This window comes from Argopecten irradians, chromosome 2 (genome assembly GCF_041381155.1).
Source record: "Argopecten irradians isolate NY chromosome 2, Ai_NY, whole genome shotgun sequence".
NCBI lineage: Eukaryota > Metazoa > Mollusca > Bivalvia > Pectinida > Pectinidae > Argopecten > Argopecten irradians.
Window position 1 is genome coordinate 61,239,392 of NC_091135.1, and position 27,399 is coordinate 61,266,790.

The following is a 27,399-nucleotide window of genomic DNA, read 5'->3' on the forward strand; positions in this document are numbered from 1 at the left end:
TTACAAAGTGTATTTACAACATCTAACAGAAATGTCATTTAACTGCCAATATTACAAAGTGTATTTACAACATCTAACAGAAATGTCATTTAACTGCCAATATTACAAAGTGTATGTACAACATCTAACAGAAATGTCATCTAACTGCCAATATTACAAAGTGTATTTACAACATCTAACAGAAATGTCATTTAACTGCCAATATTACAAAGTGTATTACAACATCTAACAGAAATGTCATTTAACTGCCAATATTACAAAGTGTATGTACAACATCTAACAGAAATGTCATCTAACTGCCAATATTACAAAGTGTATTTACAACATCTAACAGAAATGTCATTTAACTGCCAATATTACAAAGTGTATTTACAACATCTAACAGAAATGTCATTTTACTGCCAATATTACAAAGTGTATTTCCAACATCTAACAGAAATGTCATCTAACTGCCAGTATTACAAAGTGTATTTCCAACATCTAACAGAAATGTCATTTAACTGCCAATATTACAAAGTGTATTTACAACATCTAACAGAAATGTCATTTTACTGCCAATATTACAAAGTGTATTTTACATTTACTTTGTAAAAATACCACAAACTCTCCATTGCCCTAGTAGTATTCTGATTTTCTTAAAACAAAATCGACTACATGTATATTACTTTTCACTCCCCTCATAAATTTTTTTTTGTTTTCAGAGTACATGTACATTAAATCTGAACATGTTATTCCTTTAACGGTATTCAACTTTTCCTATTACATTGCGGCTAATTGTGATTATCTAGTGCACTATTTACATCATATCCCTTCCTTGCTATCAAACTTTCCTGGTACTTACTACTTGGCTCTCTTCATTCCCGCCACCATACACTACCAGCACACGGAATGAGTTTTTATCACGCAGAAGTGTCTGTGTAACATCGTACACCATCTGGGCACTCTTCCAGAAAGGCACAATAATGATGGCATAAGGCTGCAGCAAATGAGCAATCAAGTGTACACAAAATTAAAATAAAAAATGTCTAAATAACAATACCAAGACACAGAATAAGAGAAGAGCTAGCCAAACTAGTGTAACATTTAAGTTTCAGAGATGAACTTTAAAACCAGTCCATTCCTGAAAACTTACAAAGTTGGAAACTGAAAAATGTTATAAAATTCCATAATGTTTTTATTTCAAACTAGCATTTTCTATATGATATGATTTAATCATGCTATTAGGCTGTAAAACTGCTATGAACCAATTTCATTTAATACTTTTGCATGAGACCTGTGTGCAGACAAGAAGTTTCAATCATTGCCACTTTTGGTCTAAAAGTGATCATGGTATTACATATAGGTTACACTTACCCCATTGCCAGTAGGAATATCCTTGTAGTTGGACGGCTTGAGTAGATCAGTGAGGAGTGGGGCAAGGTAGGCTAGAGTTTTCCCAGACCCACTAGGAGCTATACCCACCACATTTCGCCCTCTCAGTAAAGCTGGCCATGCGTAACACTGTATGAACTTTGGTGCTACAATACCTAAATTATCAAGGCCCTGAAACATGTAGTCATTTTTTCCATAGATAAATTTCACTCATTTTCACATTTCCTGCTATTAAAGATTTTCAAAAATGATATATGACATTTTATTTTACTTAGCCAGGGTATATTCCTTTTATTCATTGTTAAAAGGTGTAAGCAGTTTGATTTCTGTGATAATAGAATATGACAGTCAAGGACACCTATAATGATATACTTAGAATCCTTAAATCAAGAATGCTATAGCATATTCCTATACCAGATTAATAACTGTGAACTAATGGACATACACATCATTCCAGGTAACCTTAACAGCAAAAGAAATAGAAGCAGTCTTCATTAGCGATCTTTAGGACACAAAAATTGAACTAGAAAGATTGGTACTTATGCTATAATAGATATTATAATTTACAGCAACAGTCCGAAAATAAAGACTGACAAACACAGAGTACCAATAAAAACCTATCATAATGTTGTACTGCAGCCTCCATACCTCTCTGATGATAGGATCTAGTGGTGTATCATGTATGTTATAGGCTGGCTTTAAGGCATCTTCACTGTGTACCAACACACCATCGTTATTCAAATGAGGACTCTCCATCAGCTGCTAAAACATATAATACAAAAAAAACACACCATCGTTATTCAAATGAGGACTCTCCATCAGCTGCTAAAACATAATACATACAAACAAACACACCATCGTTATTCAAATGAGGACTCTCCATCAGCTGCTAAAACATAATACAAACAAACACACCATCGTTATTCAAATGAGGACTCTCCATCAGCTGCTAAAACATAATACAAACAAACACACCATCGTTATTCAAATGAGGACTCTCCATCAGCTGCTAAAACATAATACAAACAAACACACCATCGTTATTCAAATGAGGACTCTCCATTAGCTGCTAAAATATAATACAAACAAACACACCATCGTTATTCAAATGAGGACTCTCCATTAGCTGCTAAAATATAATACAAACCAACACACCATCGTTATTCAAATTAGAACTCTCCATCAGCTGCTAAAACATAATGCATGTACAAACATTCAATAAACCTCTACCATACAATCACCTTTAACAATGAAAACTGCATAATTATAAATTTGCTGCTCACAAATTAATGAATTCATTCTTTGTAAAATTTTATTTAAAAACTAATATAACTGCATTCATTTCATCAGCATGTGCATTCATTTCTGTACACAAAGCATGTGTTAAATGTTGAATTCTTGGATCAAACTGTTGCCTTTGGCCTCCAGCCTCAGACAACAGTTTGGTCCTCTGGTTCAATATAACACATGTTGACCTCAAACTAAATCAACGAACGCACCTATATATCTTTTAAACTTTAGACTATACTCTTCTTGTTTTCTATCAGTGATTGCTATTCATAGATTCAAGAATTTCTTTAAACTATACATTTGTACCATTGACATCAAAAATGCATTCATTTCGGGAGATTTATGAAAGCATTTTGTTTATAATATTGTCAAAAGTTGTCTTTTGATTTGAAATGTTGAGGATAACATTGCCACTTACTTTTTTATCTTGAGAATGTGCTCCTGCTCCAATACACAGTGTGTCCAATAACCTACAATAACATATGACTTTATCTGTCAATCTAAAGGATAAAAATCAAGACAGGATAATGTAACAAACTTCCATTATCCACATACCATAATTCTACAAGACTGATAGACTTCCATGGATATCAGTTATTCTACAATGCCATATACCGGAGTCCTCCATTCCTTTATAAGTAACCCTCCCCCTTTTTAAACAAACTTACCTGGAAATTCAATCTTTATTAAACACAGACTGATAATTTCATTACCATTTATTTTCATTATTTTGTTTCTTATGCCTTTTTTGAGGTTTCCTTTCAGTTTTGTCAATTTTTAAGGGCCTTAGCTAGGCACATCTTGGTTAAGTAAAAAAGATTACTTATCTTGGAATTAATTTTACATTTCCTTCCATAATGTCCATATTCTGATCCTTTTTTGAAGTAGAGCAAATTATTTTAAAGATGCGAAGTAATAACATATATTAGCATACCATTGAATAAAAAAAGAATAAGTTTCTTATTAGTCTTTATATAAAACCATGATAGAATTACTTCAAATGTGATAGATATACTTGAAAGCACAGCAAAAAGTGTGTAAAAGATTTTAAAACAAATCCTGAATATTTCTGAATATCAAATGAAGAGATATAAAGCTATGAATGTGTGCACTGATGCTTGGTGTATAGTAAACAAGAGATCCCAGAGGGATCTTGGCACCTACCAAAGAATGCTCTATGTCTGACAATTAAAAAAGATATCTTTTCTCTGCTTTTTAAACTTCAACTATCAAATTCCAACATGGCGACCTGTCGGCCATCTTGCTCACCGATCGGTCCGAAAAAAACAATACCGTATGCACAACTATAGGGTCCAAGCGGAATCTTCATATGAAATTTGAGAGAGATCCCCTCACTACTTTTTGAGAAATAGCGGTAACAAACTTTAACTATCAAAATCCAAGATGGCTGCCTGGTGGCCATCTTGTTGACCAATCAGTTCCAAAATGAAATATGCACAGTTATGGCCTTAGGGGAACCTACATATGATATTTGAGAAAGATCCCTTGCAGTACTCTCTGAGAAATAGCCGTAACAAACTTCAATTATCAAAATTCAATATGGCGGCCGGTCAGCCATGTTGTTGACCGATCGGTTCCAAAAGTCAGTATGCACAACTAGGGCCCAAGGGGAACCTACATATGTAATTTGAGAATGATCCCTTCAGTACTTTCTCAGAAATAGTGATTACAAACTTTAATTATCAAAATCCAAGATCGCTGCGTGGTGACCATCTTGTTGAATGATCGGTCCCAAAATGCAATATGCACAACTAGGGCCCTAGGGGAATCTACATATGAAATTTGAGAATAATCCCTTCAGTACTTTCTGAGAAATAGCGATAACAAACTTTAACTATCAAAATCCAAGGTGGCTACCTAGTGGCCATCTTGTTGACCGATTGGTCCAAAATGTAATATGCATTTAATATGTCCCTAGGGGAACCAACATATGAAATTTGAGAAAGATCCCTTCACCACTTTCTGAGAAATAGCGATAACAAGAATTGTTAACAGATGGACAGTCAGCAGCACCGACGGACGTCAGGCGATTTGAATAGATCTGATGATGGTGGGCTAAAAAGTGAAAAATGTTTTTATCATGATCAGGTAGAAACTTGAATGATCTGATAATTATACAACTGTTTAATATATTTCTGCCACGTGTGTTAAAATCAAAGTTTTGTAAAACAGACATTACTTTATATGATGATACCAACATGTCTTTAGAAGTGTAAAATTTCTAAGAATATTGTAAATGGAATGGAGTTTCTATGAATCTATTCAAAATTTCTTTGAAGAAAAACAAAAAAATTTCAAACAGAGGAGGGTTAAGATTTCTTTTATTGTTTATTCTTCTACATTACATAAGTTCAAGATTCCTCTTAAAACTTATGACAGATGGCCATGGTGTATCATTTTTATGTTTGTGTTTATAAACGTGGTATATAAAATTTAGAAAAAGATAATTCAAAAATTCTAATTCACTTTTATTTGGATAATTCTGAGAGTGAGAATAAAACAAGCAAAGATTTGATACCACAGATAAGATGGCATGAGTGGATGTGTAATACATTATAACCAGTAATGCTTTGGTCACAACCCCTTCCGATAAGTATGGCTGTTAATCATTTAGGTCTGGATCTTGGCCGGACACCAGACATGGCCGGTCGGTGGCTGAGGCTTTCAGGCATAATCGGGGAGGTGCCTGAAGAGTTTTAACTTGAAGTTAAAATCTCTCCAGTGTCCCGTAGATTTTAATAAACGGCAACATATCCTTCACGCATCGTTAAGTATTTTCTGATATCCAGTCGGGAATCGAGCAACAATCACACCGCCCGACATTCGGACAGGCCTGGTACAACTATCGCTCATTGTCCGTAAGATACTCTGGCGATATTTGTACGATGCCCGGTGAATAGGCAGGTTATTGCCTGTACATCATATGATAATCGGCCGATTAGCATTATATGTTTGGTCGATATTTACTGGGGTCCCCAAAATATTATCTTTCAAAATGCTGTATGATTACCGAATGGCCTCTTTTTTATGTAAATGATGTGCAACAAATTTTTTGACCAGTGTTGTCCAATGTCGGATAATCACAAAACCACCGTTGTACTCCTGATCTCCCTCTATCCCCGGATACCGGTCGATCATTGTGACCAAAGCATTATTTAGCTTATAGACAGGTCTGGATTGCTTGTGAAATATGAAATCCAGACCTGTCAAATGAAACCATATATCATCTACCTATAACCTAGATAATGAATTTGTCATACTGCAAAACCTAACTAGCATTTGAAATGAAACAAATGCAAATCAATATTCAGTGGTGTGAAAGGCAAACCAGCCTCTGAAAGCCACGTTTGTTGTCTTTAACAATCATGAATTGAGAGTTATCTCCCTTGTATGCATGCGCTTGTCTCACAAAACCCACCAAACTAACCAATCAAAATCACTGATATATTTTTGCAGTAGGACATATATCTGGCAGCTTCCACTTACTTTGTTGTCCCATTGAGTTTACACATCTATGTAAAGTATCACAGTGATTCCTGTTTATAGCAAAGCTCTTAAACAGGACCCCCTACAAATAGACCCCTAAAAAGGAATCCTACAAAGGGACCCCTACAAATAGACCCCTAAAATGGAATCTTAAACAGGACCCCCTACAAATAGACCCCTGAAAAGGAATCCTACAAAGGGACCCCTACAAATAAACCCCTAAAAAGGAATCTTAAACAGGACCCCCTACAAATAGACCCCTGAAAAGGAATCCTACAAAGGGACCCCTACAAATAAACCCCTAAAAAGGAATCTTAAACAGGACCCCCTACAAATAGACCCCTAAAAAGGAATCCTACAAAGGGACTTCTACAAATAGACCCCTAAAATGGAATCTTAAACAGGACCCCCTACAAATAGACCCCTGAAAAGGAATCCTACAAAGGGACCCCTACAAATAGACCCCTAAAAAATGAATCTTAAACAGGACCCCCTACAAATAGACCCCTTAATAAGGAATCCTACAAAGGGACCCCTAAAATGGTATCTTAAACAGGACCCCCTACAAATAGACCCCTGAAAAGGAATCCTACAAAGGGACCCCTACAAATAGACCCCTAAAAAATGAATCTTAAACAGGACCCCCTACAAATAGACCCCTTAATAAGGAATCTTCAAACAGGACCCACTACAAATAGACCCCTAAAATGAAATCTTAAACAGGACCCCCACAAATAGACCCCTAAAACAGAATCTTAAACAGAACCCACTACGAATAGACCTCTTAATAAGGAATCCTACAAAGGGACCCCTTACAAATAGACCCCTAAAACGGAATCTTAAACAGAACCCAATACAAATAGACCCCTTAATAAGGAATCCTACAAAGGGACCCCTAAAATGGAATCTTAAACAGGACCCCCTACAAATAGACAGCTGATAAGGAATCCTACAAAGGGACCCCTACAAATAGACCCCTAAAAAAGGAATCTTAAACAGGACCCCCTACAAATAGACCCCTTAATAAGGAATCCTACAAAGGGACCCCTAAAATGGAATCTTAAACAGGACCCCCTACAAATAGACCCATGAAAAGGAATCCTATAAAGGGACCCTTACAAATAGACCCCTAATTTGGAATCTTAAACAGGACCCCCTACAAATAGACCCCTGAAAAGGAATCCTACAAAGGGACCCCTACAAATAGACCCCTAAAAAAGGAATCTTAAACAGGACCCCCTACAAATAGACCCCTTAATAAGGAATCTTAAACAGGACCCCCCACAAATAGACCCCTTAATAAGGAATCCTACAAAGGGACCCCTTACAAATAGACCCCTAAAAAGGAATCTTAAACAGAACCCACTACAAATAGACCCATTAATAAGGAATCCTACAAAGGGACCCCTTACAAATAGACCCCTAAAAAGGAATCTTAAACAGGACCCCCTACAAATAGACCCCTGAAAAGGAATCCTACAAAGGGACCCCTACAAATAGACCCCTAAAAAGGAATCTTAAACAGAACCCACTACAAATAGACCCCTTAATAAGGAATCCTACAAAGGGACCCCTTACAAATAGACCCCTAAAAAGGAATCTTAAACAGGACCCCCTACAAATAGACCCCTGAAAAGGAATCCTACAAAGGGACCCCTTACAAATAGACCCCTGAAAAGGAATCCTACAAAGGGCGACCCGTACAAATCAGATATTTATTTACTATAGTAAAATTAGTTCATAGCAAACCTTGTGTTAACCAATATTAGTTCAAGTCAAAGCCTACTCAAGTTGAATGCACCAAAAAAACAATATGTACATTAAAATATCTTACTTAGTTTTAGTTTAAAAAAAATAATTTCAATGTTAATAAATCAAAATTACTTCTTATTGATAAGATCATTCACTCAACACATTAAAAATTTCTTAACTGGTACATAGGGTACAAAGCGCAATGTTTGGTGATGTGTACATGATTACAACGACAATGATAATGAGAGGCTGATAGCAGGTCATTCTTAGAGGAAACAGCATACAGGTTATGGTGACTTTAAAACCAAATGTGATGAGGCTTACCTTTGGCCTGCACTAATGATGTGCAAAATAAACAAAAAAATAAATATTAAAAACAGAAAAATAATCATTTCTGGGATTAAGTTGTTAACATTTGTCAACAAAATTTTAATCCATTTTGTCTTTTGATTCCTGTTTTATGTGCCTTTGACCTTTTAATCATACAGAATGCATCAATTATTATCTTTTAAAAAGAGAGCTTAAAAAGAACTGTTGAAAACCTGTGGTTTATCTTTATACATGTATATATAGTTAAAAGTTATATGTGCACTAATAATGTGCTGTAACTATTAATTGACAAATTATGAAGAGCTTTTATTATATGTTTTAACTTAAATACACCAAAACTTCTCCACACTTTGAGAAGTACAATATTTACAAGGCTTATATTTAATTTTATAAAGACAAATATGAATATAAATTTTGGCAGCTGTATTTTAAAAAAAAATAATGATATTTATAATTGCATTGTGGAATAAAGTGAATACAAATAGTCAAACCAAGAAGCCAGGCAGTGGTTTTACAATCCCATTCAGCATTTTACAGCAATATCAGTGATTGTTAAGTGAACTCTCTTCTACATGTTTTCATACAAACATACATAGACCATCAGAATCAAGGGGTTTTACGTAACATTCTGTGTAAGGTCTATAGTTACTAATGTTTATTATGTATTACACATGTTTTTCATTGGCCTTAAAATTTCTTTCAGCTTATTTAATCAAAACTTGCAAGTTGCATGGTATTCAATAAATTTCTGAATAGAAAACAGATGGAAGAAAAGTTCTACCATCTATGTCAATCCCCGCCTCATCCCACCCTCAGACACACACAAATTGCACAAGGTTTATATCTATGCTTTCACTATATCGTTTTCAAGCACAAGAAAAGGACCCATTTCCTTTTTACAAGAGATCCCATTTTATCTGAGCTCGAGAAGGATCCAACTAATGGAACCCAAGTGCAAATCCTTCTGGGTCAAACCATAAATGAAAATGGGGAGGAGACTAATAAAATCAGTTACCAGTAAGTGATCCAGATCTGGTTATCTCAGTCGAGGGCTAAGATTTTGTAACATAATCCCAACCGAGGCGTTAACTGAGGTTGGGATGTTACAAAATCTTAGCCTGAGACTGGGATAACTCGATTTCGATCACTTACAGGTAATGATTTTTTTTCTCACCCCTCAAAGATGTAATAAAACATATCTATATACGTTTTCATAGTGTAAAATTATCCAGTCGTGAGCCTCCTAGTTCAAAGCCGATTGACCATTTCATCTGCGCTTCGAACTTAGTCATTCTGCGTAAAACTATAGTTATGTTATATCAAAGAAAAACGAAGATCAGTTGGCAACTACTGTTTTTATAATTAAAAACAACAACCAAAAAATGCATGATAAATGAATAAATGTACATATTTTTTTAATAATATTGATTTTCTGAAGCGTGCGACGTCACCGATTAGAGACTATGACGTCACATGCGCAGACTGTTACATGAGTGGCGTAAAATTCCGCCAAAAATCGCGTAAAGGTACCAGACAGATCGGACGAGATAGAAAAATCTAGCACTGGGTATCATGTGAGATTTCCCTGTCCGAGGTGCGAGAATATATGACTCTTTCATATGTACATATGTAGGATAGAACTATTCCACCCGAGGGTACAGAATTTTGGGTCAGAACCGAGGTTTGCCAAGGTTTCTGACCCAAAATTCTGTACCCGAGGGTGGAATAGTTCTATCCTATATAATTTACATATGAAAGAGTTATTTTCTCACATTGCTTGTCGAATTACTTGCAGGAAAGGTGAGGCAGCCATTTTGTGATAAAATCTTAACTTCTTAAATAATCGATCGATTTTAAAAATAAGAACGCCATTCGAAAGAGCTCATCAAAGTTTGGTTTATATTGAAAATATAAACAAGAAATCTTAGGTAAAACGGTTTGAAATGCAAATTAAACAAATGAAATGGTAAATAAATCCAACAAATCAATCGAAATAGAAGAAAAATGACGTCAACTTTGGCTGACATGACGTCATCTCATTGTTTTTTCAATTGTGACGTCACAGCTATGTAAGATAGATTTATCTTACATAGCTGTCTTTCATGGGACAACTCTATCTTACATGGCTAGCTATGTGAGAAAACAATATATAGTACAAAATGTAACAAGCAGTGAGCATATCTTTTTCTGACAAACTTTGAAAGACAACTGCACTGCAAAATCTAAGAAATAAGAATTGTGTCCGATTTGGTAGTAATATCTAATGTAAATGACACACCTTTTACCAGTAAGTCGGCCCAACATTTGTGTTTTCTTCGCCTGAGTTTCTGCTATAGCTTCACTGTCTCTGAATCTGAAATAAACCGCAGTGCTTCATGATTAAACACAAAATATGACAAATACTGATTTTAACAGGAATCATTAACAGAATTCCAACAATCACCCTGCAGTAGCAGCATTGTGTCAAATATCCTTAAAAATCTTTTAAATTCAACATCCAAATTTATAACAATCAGACGCCCACATATTATTTCTGGTCAATGTAGGTATTCAAAAGTAAAACCACTGTGTTCTGCACTTCTAAAAATTTCCAATATGGACTGTCTACATCTCGCTGTTAACCAGTCAGTTTGGTTTTTGTTTGCTTGAGTGTGTTTTACATCAGCCAGTACAAGGCTTAGGAGATTGAGGAAAACAGAAGCCATCAAAGATCTCTGTTTCACTGCCATCGTAATAGAATTTTCAAAATTTTCACCATCTTTCCCCATATCAATAGTATGTGTCACATTTTATTTTACCCTTAGTTTCAATTTCTGAACATTTTGAGAGTAACTCAATTCTCTCATTAATATTTTGTTCTTCATTACTTCTCTCCTCATAGTGGCTAACCTATTTCAATAACCCCTGTGACCTAGAATCGGCATCAAGATCATTTGAAAATGACACATACCATCTGTGTAATAGTTTTCCATGTGAATGATTTTCAAAAAGAAGGAAATTGCCAATGAATACTTGTTACATATACCCATTCCAAGGTGGATATAAATCAGTAAAATGACAGAATTTTGTTTTCTTTCTATTTTTTATGTTTGTTTTTTATATGTGTGTGTGGGGGGGGAGGGTGTTACTCTGATTTATCTAACTACACACCTGACAGAGGGCTTCTCATTCTGCTGTGAAGAACTTGGAGATTTTTTCAGAATAGACTTCTTTAGATCACCAACTAATTTATCCTCTTCTGACGAGGCAGAACTGCTGTTTTTACTGACAATAAAACATATCTTTTACACAAAAATGTTTACAATGTATTCTGTAATATCTGATAAGATAAAACCATTGATCATGTCCACTACATATAAACCTAGGCCTTAATAACTATTATATTAACTTTGCTATAGAAGGAGAGTACAACATGAAAGTCTAGTAGGACCAAAAGACAATAGACAATAGACAATAGTTTATTAAACCAATTAAGGTCCCGCACGGGGCATTTACATTTGAAACATTTATGATTACATAAAGTAAGGACCTGATTAATGGAAACACCTATAAATATCTTCTAAACTAAATTTTTGTCATTAAGTAAAAAGTACAAACCCTAAAGATGTTGATATCTGCCGAGATGTTATTCTAGGAGTGTCCACATCACTCTCTGATGTGGATAATCGCATGGCTGCCTTCGGTAGGCGCGCTCGTGTCAGTGGAAGGCCCAGCTCACCATGCAAAAGATTATTTCTAGCTGGCTTACTGTCAACAGCAGGAGTAGGTCCAAATAGTTTGGCAACAGCTGTTGGTTCTTTCTTTTCAGGAGAAAGTGCATTTAACAACTTCCCTAACATGGCAGATTTTGCTACAACTGGTGAAGTTTGAGAAGAACTAGAAGATAAAGGTGACAGTTCTTGTCTCACAGAACTTGTTTTTGAAGTAGGGGAGCACACGGGTGACATAGGGATGTGGATATTGGCTTTGGATTTCTGGTGTAATGGTAAAGAAATATACACCATTTCTGAATCACTACAAGCAGCAGTCTCGCACAGACGCTTCCTCTCTTTTAATTCTGCCAGACTGACTGGTTTCCTCCGCTGTTCTGTAGATTTTATCGGACTCTTTTGGTTTGGACTGATTTCATTGACATCATCTTCTTTCTGAGGTGACTTGTTTGAAATGCTAAGTGTAATTTGATCGGCCACGGAGTGGTGTATTCCTCTGTGATTAAGCCTCCCTGCCACTGGTACAGTTGTGTTAAGAAACTGCCTTGCCTCAGGTAATCTACCAACCTCAGTATCACTACAGCTACCAGAGATATGTTTCCTGCTCCTGGCACCAAGACTCCTGTCTAATGTCTCTGTGTGCTTTATCAGTTTCTGGATGTCCGCTTCTCCTGAATCTGAAATACAGAGGTTTGTTAAATATCACAAAATGTGAAAAACAGAGGTATGTTGAATATCACAAAATATGAAATACAGAGATTTGTTGAATATCACAAAATGTGAAATACAGAGATTTGTTGAATATCACAAAATGTTAAATACAGAGTTTTGTTGAATATCACAAAATGTGGAATACAGAGGTTTGTTGAATATCACAAAATGTGAAATACAGAGGTTTGTTAATAACACAAAATATGAAATACAGAGATTTGTTGAATATCACAAAATGTGAAATACAGAGATTTGTGGAATATCACAAAATGTGAAATACAGAGGTTTGTTGAATATCACAAAATGTGAAATACAGAGGTTTGTTGAATATCACAAAATGTGAAATACAGAGGTTTGTTGAATATCACAAAATGTTAAATACAGAAGTTTGTTGAATATCACAAAATGTGGAATACAGAAGTTTGTTGAATATCACAAAATGTGAAATACAGAGGTTTGTAAATAACACAAAATATGAAATACAGAGATTTGTTGAATATCACAAAATGTGAAATACAGAGGTTTGTCGAATATCACAAAATGTGAAATACACAGATTTGTGGAATATCACAAAATGTGAAATACAGAGGTTTGTTGAATATCACAAAATGTGACATACAGAGGTTTGTTGAAAAGCACAAAATATGAAATACAGAAATTTGTTGAATATCACAAAATGTGAAATACAGAGGTTTGTTGAATATCACAAAATGTGAAATACAGAGGTTTATTAAATGTCACAATCTGAAATATAGGTTATTAATCGCAATTAAAGTGAAATACAGTGGCTTTATTAATTAATATTACAGAATTGACAGCATATAACAACTGAGTGAAACCTTAAGCTGGTCCTTTTGGCCCCTTGGACAAAATCTTATCCAGCATTGGTCCATACACATCACAATATTTATAATCCCATATCGATGCAAAAAATCTAGAATACAATGTCAGTTGCTCCAGATAACAGCATTTCACAACTTCCACAAAAACCTTAAGCATCTTTGAGAGGCAAGCTAAACATGCATCACAAATACATTGGATTGTTGAACATATTAATAACGAATTTACTATTATTAACATTGGATTGTTGAACATATTAATAACGAATTTACTATTATTACAAAAGATATTTGTTTACCTGCTTGAGATTCATCTGGATCAAACTTGACGGCATACTTTTGTGTGACAAACTCTTCATTTAGGAAGAGGGTGCGTTTCTTTGAGAAGACATAGAGATCTATGTGGTGAATATTGTCATTGTCAACATGTCTGATGCGTGCTTTGGTGCTTGGACTCTCTGAAATGTTTGAACAAGATTAACTGAATTAGAGTTGTTATTACTAATGTAATTCAAAAATGTTTTCATACTGTATATAAAAAAAAAATAGATTTTATACTACTCTTGACATTTTGTATTATTTCCTTTCTTTAAATAACAGGAGAGTGATTTCTGCATCATACAGTGTATGTCATAGGATTATCCTATATTCATACGGAAGTTTACATGTTGGTGTTTTATGTTTATTATTATCAGCAATAATCATTTAAGGAAAACCATCGCTCTATAGTCAGAATCTGGCAGCTTCTTCATGTGAAAACTTAGCGGTGGAGGGCTAGTGGTTTTATATCACAATAAACCATTAACCACCATAGCCAAGTTGATAGGAACACATTATAACTTTGTGACTAGGAACTATGAACAACCCAGAAAATGAAGAATCTTACGTGGTCAGGTGGAAAGGGATACCTAAACCTGAGTGGAAGAAGGCTTGTCAACCCAAGGCTTAACGAGGGTTGATGGCCAAAATCTTTCACCAGGGTTGAGACATCCCTGTCCCCTTGATAGATCCATGTTTGATTCTTTTTCTCCATACTAAGTTGAAAAACATATGAAATTTCAGATGCTTTCCAGCTTTTTCATCCTGCAATTATCAAAGGAATATTACGCTTCAAAATTGATGATGTCATCGACAATGCATGTCATGGTTAATACAACATCATTTATTGATGACGTCACATAATTGTCTAGCACATGTGAAATGTCTTACACCCCTCTGTGTAAGATAGATTTATGTTTTCCCTAGCAACCACAGGGTCTGAATAGTTTGTGGTAACTGATATCCTTACCTGAGAGAATTTGATCCATTAGAGTTACTGCTGCAGTATCCCAGGTATCAGTCACTCTGCAAACAACCATCCATAACAAACATGATGATGTAGTACACAAATGTCCTCTACAAATACTTTAAAACACAAAATAGAAACTATTAGAAGTGTATCCTTTTGCTAAAATATACTTATCATTTTTCAGGATCCTGCAAATTCTAAAACAATCACCAAAATGTTGTTCAAAATTAAGCTTTACCAAAACTACAAAATTTAAATTTTGAACTGAAAATATATTTAGTATCTTAAATGAGTATTCATATCATGCAAAATTTTATGAAAGAGTCAAAGATTTTTTTTTTTTTGAGCCTTGGTTTTGAACATAAATCTAAGATTCTTTTTACTACATAACTACAACAATTTACATTGCAAAGAATTTTAACGTCAAAATGTGTTGCACAAATCCAAAGTAGGACGCCATTTTGTCATGACGTTCTCAAATTACGATGTGACCCGTCATGTCAAAATTGTTTACTAACAACAAGCTATGATATCAGAATGGATTTCCAGCCAATAAAAAGCACTGACAGGTTACATGATATAAATGAATTTGCAATAAGTGTGATCTAGACCTACATGTATAATTTATGACCTCGATACATACACCGATTTGACAGTGAGGTCTTCTGTTTCCACAGCCAGTGTCAATGCCTTCACCCCATACAAACAGAATTTCTTCACCTGGTACGGCACACGTAGATAGTCCTCAGAAGCCCTCCGAAACCTTAAACAAAGTGTTTATCAGCTTATCTATAACAGACTTTAATTCACTTAGAAATGACTGATATTTGTTTTTACATCACAGTTCTGCAAGGCTCCTCTATATTGTGTAGGATTAAATGAAGAGCCTATGGAAATGTAGTTGGGCTGATGGCCCTACATCTTAATTGAAATGACCATGCCATTTTGGTCATTAGACTGAATCAATACTTATTTCACAAACTTACCACTTAAGCGGTATGTAATCTGTGGTACCATAGTCTAGGAAAAAACACCTGAGGACAGAAACATTGAATAAATCTATAACAAGAAATGAGTCAATAAGGCCACACCAATTTGAAACCTAATTCTTTGGGATTTCTCGCCCCTAAAATGGAAAAGTTAGAAAAAAATTTTTTTTAATTCCCGCCTTTATTTCAGCCACTCGGAAATCCGAAAAACGAAAGTCTAATTTTTCCCTTCCCGTTTCTATTTTGTGCTTTAGATACGCCAAAATCTTTATCACTTGAGTGCTTGAACCGGTAGGAAAATGACAAAAAAGGGAACCAGATTAAGAAAAAACAAATGAAAGTATGGCGGGTGTTTACGTTGCAACTGTGAGAACTTTTGACAGAAATGTTGTTATTGCCTGTACTGTAACAGAATGCCCAAGTGAATGGACGTTTAAAGATTTATTCAATTCTATAAACGTAAATGACGAAAATGTGATCGATGTGGTTGACATAAATTACATGCATCATAGATAATCCAATACTTAAAATCGCGAACCTATCTTCTTTTCTGATTATTGACATCACATTCAATGTTTCTTTTTTTTTACTTTGACTTCATATCATGCCAACAACATCAATATATAGAATTTATCTCCTTCTAACTTTAGAATGCTTTTGTATTGATTTTTTTTTTATTTCAAAGATGAAAGCAAGGTCACAGAAACTAAAATAATAATTAGTGTAATTGACTTAATATGATGAATCATGCGATCGAAGCTCTACTTGTTTATTTTATTTTCTATTTCATGTTGCTAAAAGACATAATTTAGAAACAAAAGGACGTACTTTAAACTATAGAAGTATATGATAAAATAATTGTCTAGAATAAACTCGAAAAATTAACTCAAAGATTTGGATTTCTCTGTGTCCATGCAAGGCATGGAGTGCCACGTACGCCAATCTTATGATTTTGCACCATTTGTGTTCATCTTCGCTTGGCGGATTTTTGACTGCATTCCATAGCTTTTAATTTTCAAAGTCTTATTATTATTGTTTGAAAAATAATGAAAAAAAAAATTTTCTTTTAATTACTCCTGTTATGCATTTGCATTAATTAAATATATATTTGGGGAGAGCAGCACCGGAGCAACGCACAATCGGAACAGGTTAAACCAGTACGAAAAAAATTTTTGCCATCCATGCATGCAGGTCATTGATCTCCATATGTAGACTACGTTTGCTTACGTACATGTTACCGGAACAGAGCTTCGCTCTTATGAACAGTTTTGCGTGTGATAAGTCTGCCAATACTCAAATAACTAGTCAGGATTATATCTACACTGTGATTTTTAATATTTAATATATTTACATTTATTTTTGTGCGACTCTTAAACATTCTAATTATTACATTTGCATACTTGAAAATCACATTTATAAAAAGTACTTTCATGTACGCAAATGAACAGCTTTTGTTCTATTTGGGTGTGGCAAAATTTTACAGGTTCCCAATATTGTAGATCTTTAGATCTTTGCACATGAACTTGTACAACATTCTTCAGACAACAATTTAGTCTTTCAGACAAGTCAATAGCACAGAGGCCAAAAAAGTTATTAATATCTTTTCTTTTGATTCTCACACCTAAAATGCTACAACCTGCATGTACATAAAACATAAATATAATGGATTTAGCCTTGTGTTTATGTTTGTATGCATCATGTTTTCATTCTTGTCAATTTTTTTATACCTCTCGCCCCATTTTTTTTTTTTTTTTGAAAATGAAAATTAAAAAAAAAAAAAAAAAAAACCCTCTCGTCCCACTTTTTTCCCCCAAAATCCTGAAGAACTTTTTTTTCAAATTGGTTTGGCCTAAAGCATCTAAGCCAATTTTATTTTGTCTTTTCTTTACATTTCTTGAAGAAGCTAATACATGGAATATAATTCATATATAATTCATACACTGGAAATCATTGAAACTGCAGTTTCACCATACTAGGTGAAACAACAACAGCAATACCCTTATATTATTCACCAATCTGTTGAAGATATATATCCTAATTCTCACCTTGTTTGATAGAAAATCTGACAACTTTGCATTAGGGGTTACATTCTAATGACCTTTCAAGTTGACCAATCAAATTACTATACCTAAATTTCATGACAGTAAATTTCTGGAGACAAAACATTTTAATCAAAATAATTGAGAAATTTATATATATATGCTAAGTAGTAATATTGTAGTTACCTTCCTTCTGGCCCACATCGCCTGGACAGCACTCCTTTGACCTGGACTCGGCACCACTTGCGGTCCGACACTCGCCTCCCAATACAAATTTCACCCTTAAATCAACAATAGCTTATTAAACACAACTGACAGTATAACACCCAATTCATGGTACAAATTTCATTCTTAAATTAAAAGTCGTTTACAACAATATTTTTAAAACAGCATATAAAAATAATTATTGGTAACTAAATTATAACAGATCATTTAAATTGATTTCTAAAGTTCTGAATAACTTCAGAAGTATTATAAAACGTAATATACAAACTTAAGGGTTCTAAGTCCAAGCATAAAATAAGAAAAGTCATTTATTTTGACAAACAAGGTAGTTGGTCCTTAAGTTAATCAATAGGCCACTATAGTCTGGATACCTGCCCCCTTTCCATTCTCCACCCCCAAAAGAATTTAAAATAATAGAATTTTGATAAAGACAGCACTAAAACAAAGTGAGACTCAATGACTTGACAATGCAAAACTCCCTATCTTAACCAATTCAAATGTGTCATTTAAATATAATAAAATATCTATTCATGTTTCCTGGAAACAATTTGTCAATAACATATAATGTTGTTATAGATAAATGATTTGAAATGTTTAAATTTAGTTGTATCTTTAATTTGGTTATCTGGATCTTACTAGGTGATTGCTGTATGAAATACGGATGATGAAATTAACCTACCTCATTGGGTATGTAACTTGGCAGATAAAGACTTTCGGTGTTGAAAAAATCATTGATAGATTTTTCAAGTTGTTGGAAGGCCAAATCTTCAGACGATTCTCTCGAGTCTTTCACAACCTTTGCATAAAATAATGCAGGAGATTTCACCTTTGTGATTTCAATGTCTACCAAACTCATGGCTTCTTCGTAGGATTACTCTTCGTGTAACCGCACTAGTTGTCAACCAAAGCAATACATCATCTGAAATAAAACCATGTAAAGAAATATAAGACACTTATTCATATACATGAATGACAAAGACATATCACAATATTGGCTTCAACTCAATCAAGACATTACATAGAAACAAATTTTTATTCTAAGTTACAGTTACCTTGACTTTCGGCCTGAAAAAACAAAATATAGTATATACCCAAGGCCAAGTATATGCAAATAATCAATTATTGATTATAAGTAAAAATAAATTGAAGATTTCAAACATCCTGTTTGTAGTTTATAATTGGTGGATGTATCGACCGAGGCATATTTGATGGAAACCAAAGTAATTTAACAGCCTTTCATTGACAATGAAGGAATACAAATATGGCAAAGGATGGATGGATCATCAACACCAAAGATGCCATAAACTTGTTGCTATTTATAGGTCAACTTTTATTAGAACTATCATGTTAATATTATAATAATATATAAAATAAAAAATAAACTTTATCTATTTTACATCGATTACAAAACAAGTTATACAACTTATGCAAATCATTCTCGCTGGCCTGGATGTAAGCGCGCAAGGGATCTTAGTGTGGGAGGAAACTGGAGTGCCCGTAGAAAAACCATGTGGTCGGGCAGGTGACCCCCCAACCTTTTCACGTTCCTGCCAGGGATCAAACCCCGGCCGGCTAGGTGAAAGGCCAGTGACTTAACCACTACAATTATAATTAAAAGTGCAATCATTTGGCATAAACAAAGCCTGCCATATCTGAGCTTAAATCATATAGCATTGAGATATATTTTTCAATTTAAAAAATTCATTAAGATCGGTTTAAATTTACTCAAGTTATTGCGTTTACAAGGTCCAATAACAAGTATAAGTGCAAAAGCAATAACTCAGTAAATGACAGTCAAATCATACTGATTTTCGAACTCGTCCGAGATCTTTCCAATGTTAGTCTACATACAAATTAAGTTTCATTAATCTCGGTTTACTGAAGTCATCGCGTTCACAAGGAAATGTTAACGGGCGACGCATAGACGCTGACGGACAAAAGACTATCGCAATAGAGGTGAACTAAAAATATGATTGTCCTTCTCTAATGATATGTTTCACCCCAACTATATATGTAATCCACTTAAAGGTTAAGGAGGAGTAGGATTTTAAATATGCTCCATCGCCTCTGTCGACAGAGCATACACAATACTCATCATTTTTACAATAATTGGTGTTTAATCGTGTATATATATATGTCTACTTACACAAAAAATAATTTAATTTGGTTTTGGTGCATGCGCAATAAATATAAGAACTTCATTCCATTTAGGACACAGTGCAAGGGAATTTTTTCAGGATTCAATTAATTATTTTTAAAATTTTATATTGAAGTAAAATTAGAAGCTCAAACTTTTCAATGGTGGTAATGGTGTAACCAAAGTAAATAACTTTTGTAACTGAAGAAAATACTAATAAATATAGTCTGCTTTTAATTTTGCTAAAGAAAAAAAATACTATTTGTCAGCGGTGAAGCATCTTTAAATTAACATTTCATCAAAGTTCCCCCTTCTAGCCCCGCCCCTCTCTGTCCCCAGGGGGTCGGATCTAACTCGTTTATATAAAATATGATTGTTCTTCCCCAATAATGTTTCACACAAAATATGGATGTTATCCACTCTGCAAGGCTTAAGGAGTAGGCTTTTGTATAACTAGTCTTACACAAGACGACGGATGAAACATGATGACAATACATGTAAAATGGTACCAACCATGTGCATATGAACAGCAGTCTTCAGCTGATACGTGTATTTACAAACCTGGTGTATAATTTACTAGGAAACCAAAACTATATAGGGGAGACAACTCTTATGAGTTACTTTCGTATAGCAGCAGGTAATAGACACTGTAAACATGTTACGTCTGTTAAAATAAGTATGCAACTGTGCCATCAGCTTTATTTTCATGGATCTAGCCTGCACTCTAAATGCAAATGACCGATGTAGGCCTAAGCTTAACGTTACCGTAACTTAGGCCTAAGCTTGTTACCTAAATTCAAATATTAAAAAAAATCAGCGGCAGTGAAAGTTTTTGCTTTGAACAACTCAATTATTTTGTCGAGTGTCGCAACTAATCGTTATCTTTCTTTAGTCAATAGGTATTCATTACATTAATGCAATTAAATTAAAGACAATTTAAATCGTCCAATTTTCTACAAAAGAATGGTGTTTGCGTACCGATTTTCTTCGTTTTCCCGTTTTTTTTTCTTGGCGTGGTTAAAAGTCGATGTCCTCTGCACGCTTGGAATTACCCATTCGATTAAGCGTTCCAATGACCCTACCGTGTTTATCGTGTCCACATGGTCCTTGCCCGAACGACCACGTTGAATATAAGCTTATAAGTATATGTCAAGATTACGCCTAATGATGGCGGATGGACCTGACCAGAAAACTGTACTGTCAAAAAATGTTCTTCAAATGAAGGTTTGTAATTTGTATATAGGCTTACTTTTATAAGTCGTTGTTGCAAGGCAGCAAAATTCGATCATAATGCTAACAGTTACATGTACATTGAATTTATATTGTATGATGTTGCATGTAACGTTAGAAATATGTAACAGGAGAGGAGAGATTGTAGCTGCCAGACCAGGATTCGAACCCGGGACCCTCCGAACACTAGTCGAGTGCTCTACCAACTGAGCTACCTTGTCACCGCTGATCGACCCAGTCCAATCCCGCTACATATATGTATATATAAGTGGCAGAGATTCAACTATCAATATATCTGATGGATGGTCTTTGACTGCACATCAGAAAATAATTTTGCACACACACATACATGTGTAACCAGTACGTGTGCTAAATAATATAAGATAATATTTTTGCCAAAGTGGAGAAGTGGAGTGATGTGAACGATTTTATTCTTAATTATGATAATAAATAGAGATTACAGGCATATAGGGATAAATCACATTTATATCGCTATTTTGATTGTCAGGATTATATAACTACTGACTAGGTACGTGATGAGCTGATGTATAGTCTTCAGGTTACTTGTACATTATGTAACTGGACGAGAGTATATATTAATATACACCAGTGTGCTGCCAACTGATATTGAACCCACGACCCAGACTTATATATTTACAATTAATTACTGTATGGTCTACCGATTAACCTCAAGGGAAATTCCTTATGGTGCATTATTTTTAAAGCTTAAAAGGTGACCATATACTTAAATTTACAATTAAAACCTGCTAAACTAAATTACTACACCCTCCCCTTTCAAATGTGTTCACCCTTAAACAGTAACCTATCCATGTTCTGCATTATATCTCCAAGGAAGTCTGCAATACTTTTACTTGGAGTGGTTAATATGGTATTGTTTACTCAATTCAAATAGGTTAATACATGTATTATGTACATATCATTGAGAGAAAATGAGAAGATACAATTAAAACAAAGTAATTTGATGAGTACATGTATGTTTTGTGAATAAAAAAAATCATTTTAGGAATACATTGTATATACTTAACTTTCAATCTTTTGTGAATATAATTGATATGCTCTAGCTCTCTAAGCTACCAGTTGATCAACCCAGTTCAGAACAAGTCTGGTGACACGTGTAATACATATTTATTCTAGATATATAAATACATTGTATTACATAAATTAAAAACTGCATTTACAATATACCAATATACAATTATTTTAGATACAGATAGATAGTTTTAATTGTTATTTTGTTTTTATTATTTCAGTTTATGCAACGGAGTGCCTTACGTATAGAAAAAGAACTGAATGAAGAAGAAAACAAAGATATTGATGATGAACATTGGGTATTGGATCTGCCGGCCACTCAAAAACTAGAGTTAGTGATTTTTCCACTTATAAGATTATGTTTGAGTTTACAAAAAAAATATATATATATATATATATATTCATTCTTCATACAGTCATTATACAATCATGTTTATTGCTAATTTGTGTTGGGTTGAAGTAGCTCAATTTGGCACTCTTTGTATAACTAGCCTTTCTGATAAATATCCTTATTACAAATGATAATGTATACACAGTAAACTCATGTTACATCATTAGTTCAGTTAAAATACAGTAGATACCATGTATACATTTATGTATAAGTTTCTTTTCTGATAAAGACATAATCACAAAGGACATTGTCATTCTGATCTATGGGAGTTACTTCCCTTTGTCAGTACTGATAGATTAGAATAGATATTGTAAAGACAGTTAAAATCACTGATAGATTAGAATAGATATTGTAAAGACAGTTAAAATCAGACTAATATTATATTATTACAGCATTTCATTTGGAATACAGAGAATTTAGGCTATTATTTTTCAACATTTCTTTCAACCTTTATTCACTTTTCACTCATTTTCAGAAATAAATACATTTTCGAACCAAGCCTGATGAGAATTGAAAACCTCCAGTTTGGAAGGATATCATACTGCGGATTCAACCCAGAAATTGAGGTAATATCAATAGGACACAATATCCTGTCTTCTCATGTTACAGAGTTATCTGCCCTTTTGGGTAGGTATTGATTGTTACATCATTAGTTTGTGACAAAAAATCTTCCCTCCAAAATCCAACTTGTCCTTAAATGACATTGGCTGTTCTTAGGACACAAACACAAATAAATTCCAGAAAAATATGACACAATATACCAATGAACAAATGTATTGATGTTTGAGATTTTATTTTTAGAAATTGATGAAGCGACACAACACCAAAGTAGAGCTTGATGCAGCAGAAACAAAAGAGAAGGAGTTAGGTGTTGAGGAGGAGGAGATGGCAATTAGGTATGAATCGTGTGTTCTTTGATTATTTTAAAATGATGTGTAAAAGATGCTCCCCTGCCAACAGATCATAAACTATATTTTTGATTTTGACAATAATTGATTGTTTATTTGTGTATATATTATGTTATTATGTAATTAATACAAACAAATACATATAAAATAATTTGTTTTGCTTTTGTTGCCTACATGATAAGTACCTCATTTCACATACATTTTAGGTCATAGTGATATGGATTTTTTTCAGGATGTAATTATTTTTGCATACTTGCCAACTCTTCCTGTTTTTGAGGGAGAAACTCTGATTTTGAACCCCCCCATTTTAGGCCATTTTAGCAAGTCCAAATTCTTTAATATTCAAAATGTCAAAAATCTTACTAAACCATTAGAAAGAACAGGCCAAAATGTGCAAAATTCAACCTTTAATTTCTTCATATTGTATTACAATGTACTAAGTAGACTTTCTTATCATTAAAAGTTTAAAAATTACCAACATAGGAATTTCAAAAAGTTGTGATTTTGATACTTTTATTCCGAAGTAAAATAAGAAACTCAAACTTTTCATTGATGGTAATAGTGTAAATTAGTTAACGTTTGTTATTGAAGAAAAATACTAATTCTTCTGTTCCTGTTTTTAATAGATAAAAATTACCATTTGTCGACAGTGTATAGGTACCACATTTAACACTTGGCTAAAATGGCATTTCATGATTCTCAAATGGCTCTGCTTAAATAAAAAGGAAAAACAAATGATGAAAATGTTAGTTGCCTTAGATTCATTATTTTTCTTTGAATATATAGGTATTATGTATATTTCTTTTATAGGTACCAATCATTATTTGGGACAATAGCCAAGAAATTCAGCAGCAAAAGAGATCGGGGTCAAATAGGAGAAAATTCAAATTTGGAGGAAAGCCATCAGAAATCCAAAAAACGGAAATTTCTTAAACCTGCTGATGACTGAACATTTGATGCCTTTTACTATGATTTGAATGGAACAGTATTCTGACTTTATCAACCAAAAATGTGATGATGTAGATCTTACTTTCGATCACTGATATTTATACCAGATGAGGTGGATTGATAACACAGAAGTCGTTCTTCTGTGTCCATTTCCACTTGGCGTCTTCTTTCTGAAGTACACACAATTCATTACCGTGAAAATGATCAGAATGAGAAGGGGAGATAACATTATGATTGTTTTGATGATAATACAACCCACTATAATAGTTGATTATCATTAATTTGTAGTAATTACTAGAAAGAGGAGAGTTCAAAGAGTTCAATATCAATAAGTCCCCATCAAGCATTAAAATGAGGAGAAAGAAATTAACATGAAAAAGTATGTGTTTGTAGTACATGTATGTATCAATTCATCACCTGAGAGTGTAAGAGAGTGAGGAGGGGAGATAATCTAGTAAATCATGTGTCAATAACCATCAAAGTGTTAATGATAAGGAAAGAAAAAATCATGTATATTTATAGCATGACTGCATGTTGCCATTGAAGTGTATGAAGGAGAGATAACTTAGAATAATCACCTGAAAGTTTGAGAAGGGGAGATAACCTAGTGAATTATCAGTTTGGTTTATAAAACTGGATTGAATAGTATCAAAGTATAATTTATTAATATTTTGATAGAAATGTTGTAAGATTTGTTCATATATTTTACAGTAAATTAAAGAAAAAAAAGTTGTAATCAAATTTCTTTATACATGGAATGGGCACTGATAATTGACAAACTTTTCACAATTTTAATACTATTTTTCTTGTCTCATTATTGGTAATTATATATGTTGGATTTTCAAATATTCTATTTATACATGTACATTTCTGTTCATGATATTATATTCCCGTTAGAATCCATTGTTATTTTATCTGTTCATGCAATTTTATGTATACAATGTACATATTACATTCTAGATATAACAATGAAATTCCAATGTATCACTGATATTTATGTTGTGTTTGGTTTTTTTTAAATCAAGACTTAGGGTTTGATGCCTTTTACACTCGGCCTTTTGGGCCTTCACTGACCGATGGTCAAGTCATGACCAGCTTGTACTATTAGCTGTATCAGTGTTTCACCCATCACAGCCAAAACTACATACTCCAGGCCCTATCACAGGGATTTAGTGTACAAAATGGACCATACACCACAATAAAACATGTAATTCAAATCAATTTCAACAGGCACAAACACTGTAAATAGCAATCTTTGAAGAGTAAAACAATAATTTTGTACTTTCTTAGATAGTCTGCCGGGCGTGATATTTTCTAATCAATTCAATTAAAGCACAACAAAGGACTGGGAAGAATACAGATGGAATTTGAGATGATCCCTTCAGCACTGTCTGAGAAAGAGTGATAGCAAACTGCAACTGTCAGAATACAAAAAGACGGGAGACTTTTGTTGAATGACCCTGTCTCCTACTAGGACATTGATCTTATAAACAACCAATATAGAATTGATCTATACTGGTAACTGAAGGGCCGGGGAGATCATTTTGAGAAGATTCCCTTCAGTGCTTTATGAGAAATATAGACAATAAGCTTCAAATGTCAAAATACAGGATAGCTTCCTGTTAGTCCACTAAACCTGCCTATATTATTAGACTTTTTTAAAAAAAATTGCCTAATATATATATTATATTATTATTATTATATATTGTTTTTGGATTGGTCACTGAAACGGTAGCACATCTATAGACCCAATGGGTCATACCCATGAAATATTTAGAAAAAAGTGATAACAAGAATTGCTAAGGAACAGTCGAGGGATGTAAATACTATAGATCAAATGTATAAAGTTTTTCTGTTTTAAAACAATGCAATTCACACATGTTGGCCATGATGATGGCACGAGCGGGTGCGAGTAGACAGGGGTACCTGGGGAATGTCGCATGACCGAGTACATCAAACCTGTCTGTAAAGACCATCTAAAAGAAAGAAAAACTTTATCTTGATACACATGTCATATTGTGTTGAAATATATCATTCGGGTCCCCAGGGAAAACCTCATTAGGCAGATGGTCGTTATAAAAAGGTGCTCACTAACACAGGTTTTACTGTACATAAACCAGGCCATCTTGTGAAAGGCCCCGATCGTCCGAGAATGTTTGCTACTAAAGCTTGAGAATAGAAATATGTATATAGCTATCTGACGCCTTCGAACTAATGGGCCTGTAGACACCTAGGAAGGCACATTGAACTACAAAAAAATATATAAGATCATCGCCATTGTCTTCGTTAATTCGCCATTTAAAAAGATATGACGTTTCTCTAATTATTGCCAATTTGGTTAATAAAAGATTTATTAATAGAAAGTTCCTTTTGTATATCTAGCTCCCTAGATTGAATCACAGGTTTACGACGCGCAAAAAAAAAATACTTGAGCATGGTTTTTTTTTCTTAGCGCGCGTCGTAAACCTGTGATTGAATATAAAATATCTGGCTTACTATGCGCTCCTGTTTTGACCGTTACTTGCGTTCACATCAGTTCTCATGCTATAATGTCACAAGTTCTTAATCATTCCATTAACTATCAAAGTTTTATCGTTTGTTGTTGTATCTCTGCCTAGCCAATGACCAGGAATTCCATACGCTTAATATGGCTAAACCACGTTAAGAAATACTCAAAAATTGAG

The 27,399-nt window shown here is 34.0% G+C and overlaps 2 protein-coding genes across 6 annotated transcripts in view; one reads left to right on the forward strand and one right to left on the reverse strand.

The window, feature by feature from the left end:
- Positions 1-21,241, reverse strand: part of LOC138316150 (putative ATP-dependent RNA helicase TDRD12) — a 106,294-nt gene extending 85,053 nt beyond the window's left edge. The window contains exons 1-15 of one of the 5 annotated variants that reach the window (XM_069257688.1): positions 21,167-21,241; positions 18,731-18,970; positions 18,013-18,107; positions 15,785-15,832; positions 15,442-15,561; positions 14,799-14,854; positions 13,810-13,968; positions 11,848-12,637; positions 11,401-11,514; positions 10,529-10,603; positions 8,245-8,256; positions 3,080-3,131; positions 2,020-2,130; positions 1,354-1,542; positions 842-976 (exon numbers count right to left, since the gene is read on the reverse strand). In XM_069257688.1, coding sequence (XP_069113789.1) covers positions 842-976; positions 1,354-1,542; positions 2,020-2,130; positions 3,080-3,131; positions 8,245-8,256; positions 10,529-10,603; positions 11,401-11,514; positions 11,848-12,637; positions 13,810-13,968; positions 14,799-14,854; positions 15,442-15,561; positions 15,785-15,832; positions 18,013-18,107; positions 18,731-18,907 — 2,133 coding nt within the window. In that variant the 5' untranslated portion in view covers positions 18,908-18,970; positions 21,167-21,241. Of the gene's footprint in view, positions 1-841; positions 977-1,353; positions 1,543-2,019; positions 2,134-3,079; positions 3,132-8,244; positions 8,257-10,528; positions 10,604-11,400; positions 11,515-11,847; positions 12,638-13,809; positions 13,969-14,798; positions 14,855-15,441; positions 15,562-15,784; positions 15,833-18,012; positions 18,108-18,730; positions 18,971-20,701; positions 20,767-21,166 lie in introns of those variants that run through there. The other 4 variants (XM_069257686.1, XM_069257687.1, XM_069257690.1 and 1 more) reach the window with 4 other exon arrangements.
- LOC138316151 (M-phase phosphoprotein 6-like) lies at positions 21,163-25,706 on the forward strand. Its single transcript, XM_069257691.1, has 5 exons — positions 21,163-21,412; positions 22,690-22,799; positions 23,335-23,425; positions 23,661-23,755; positions 24,578-25,706. Exons 1-5 carry the CDS (start codon positions 21,335-21,337, stop codon positions 24,714-24,716), a joined length of 513 nt encoding a protein of 170 aa, XP_069113792.1. The 5' UTR covers positions 21,163-21,334; the 3' UTR covers positions 24,717-25,706.
- Positions 25,707-27,399: the final 1,693 nt, after the last annotated feature.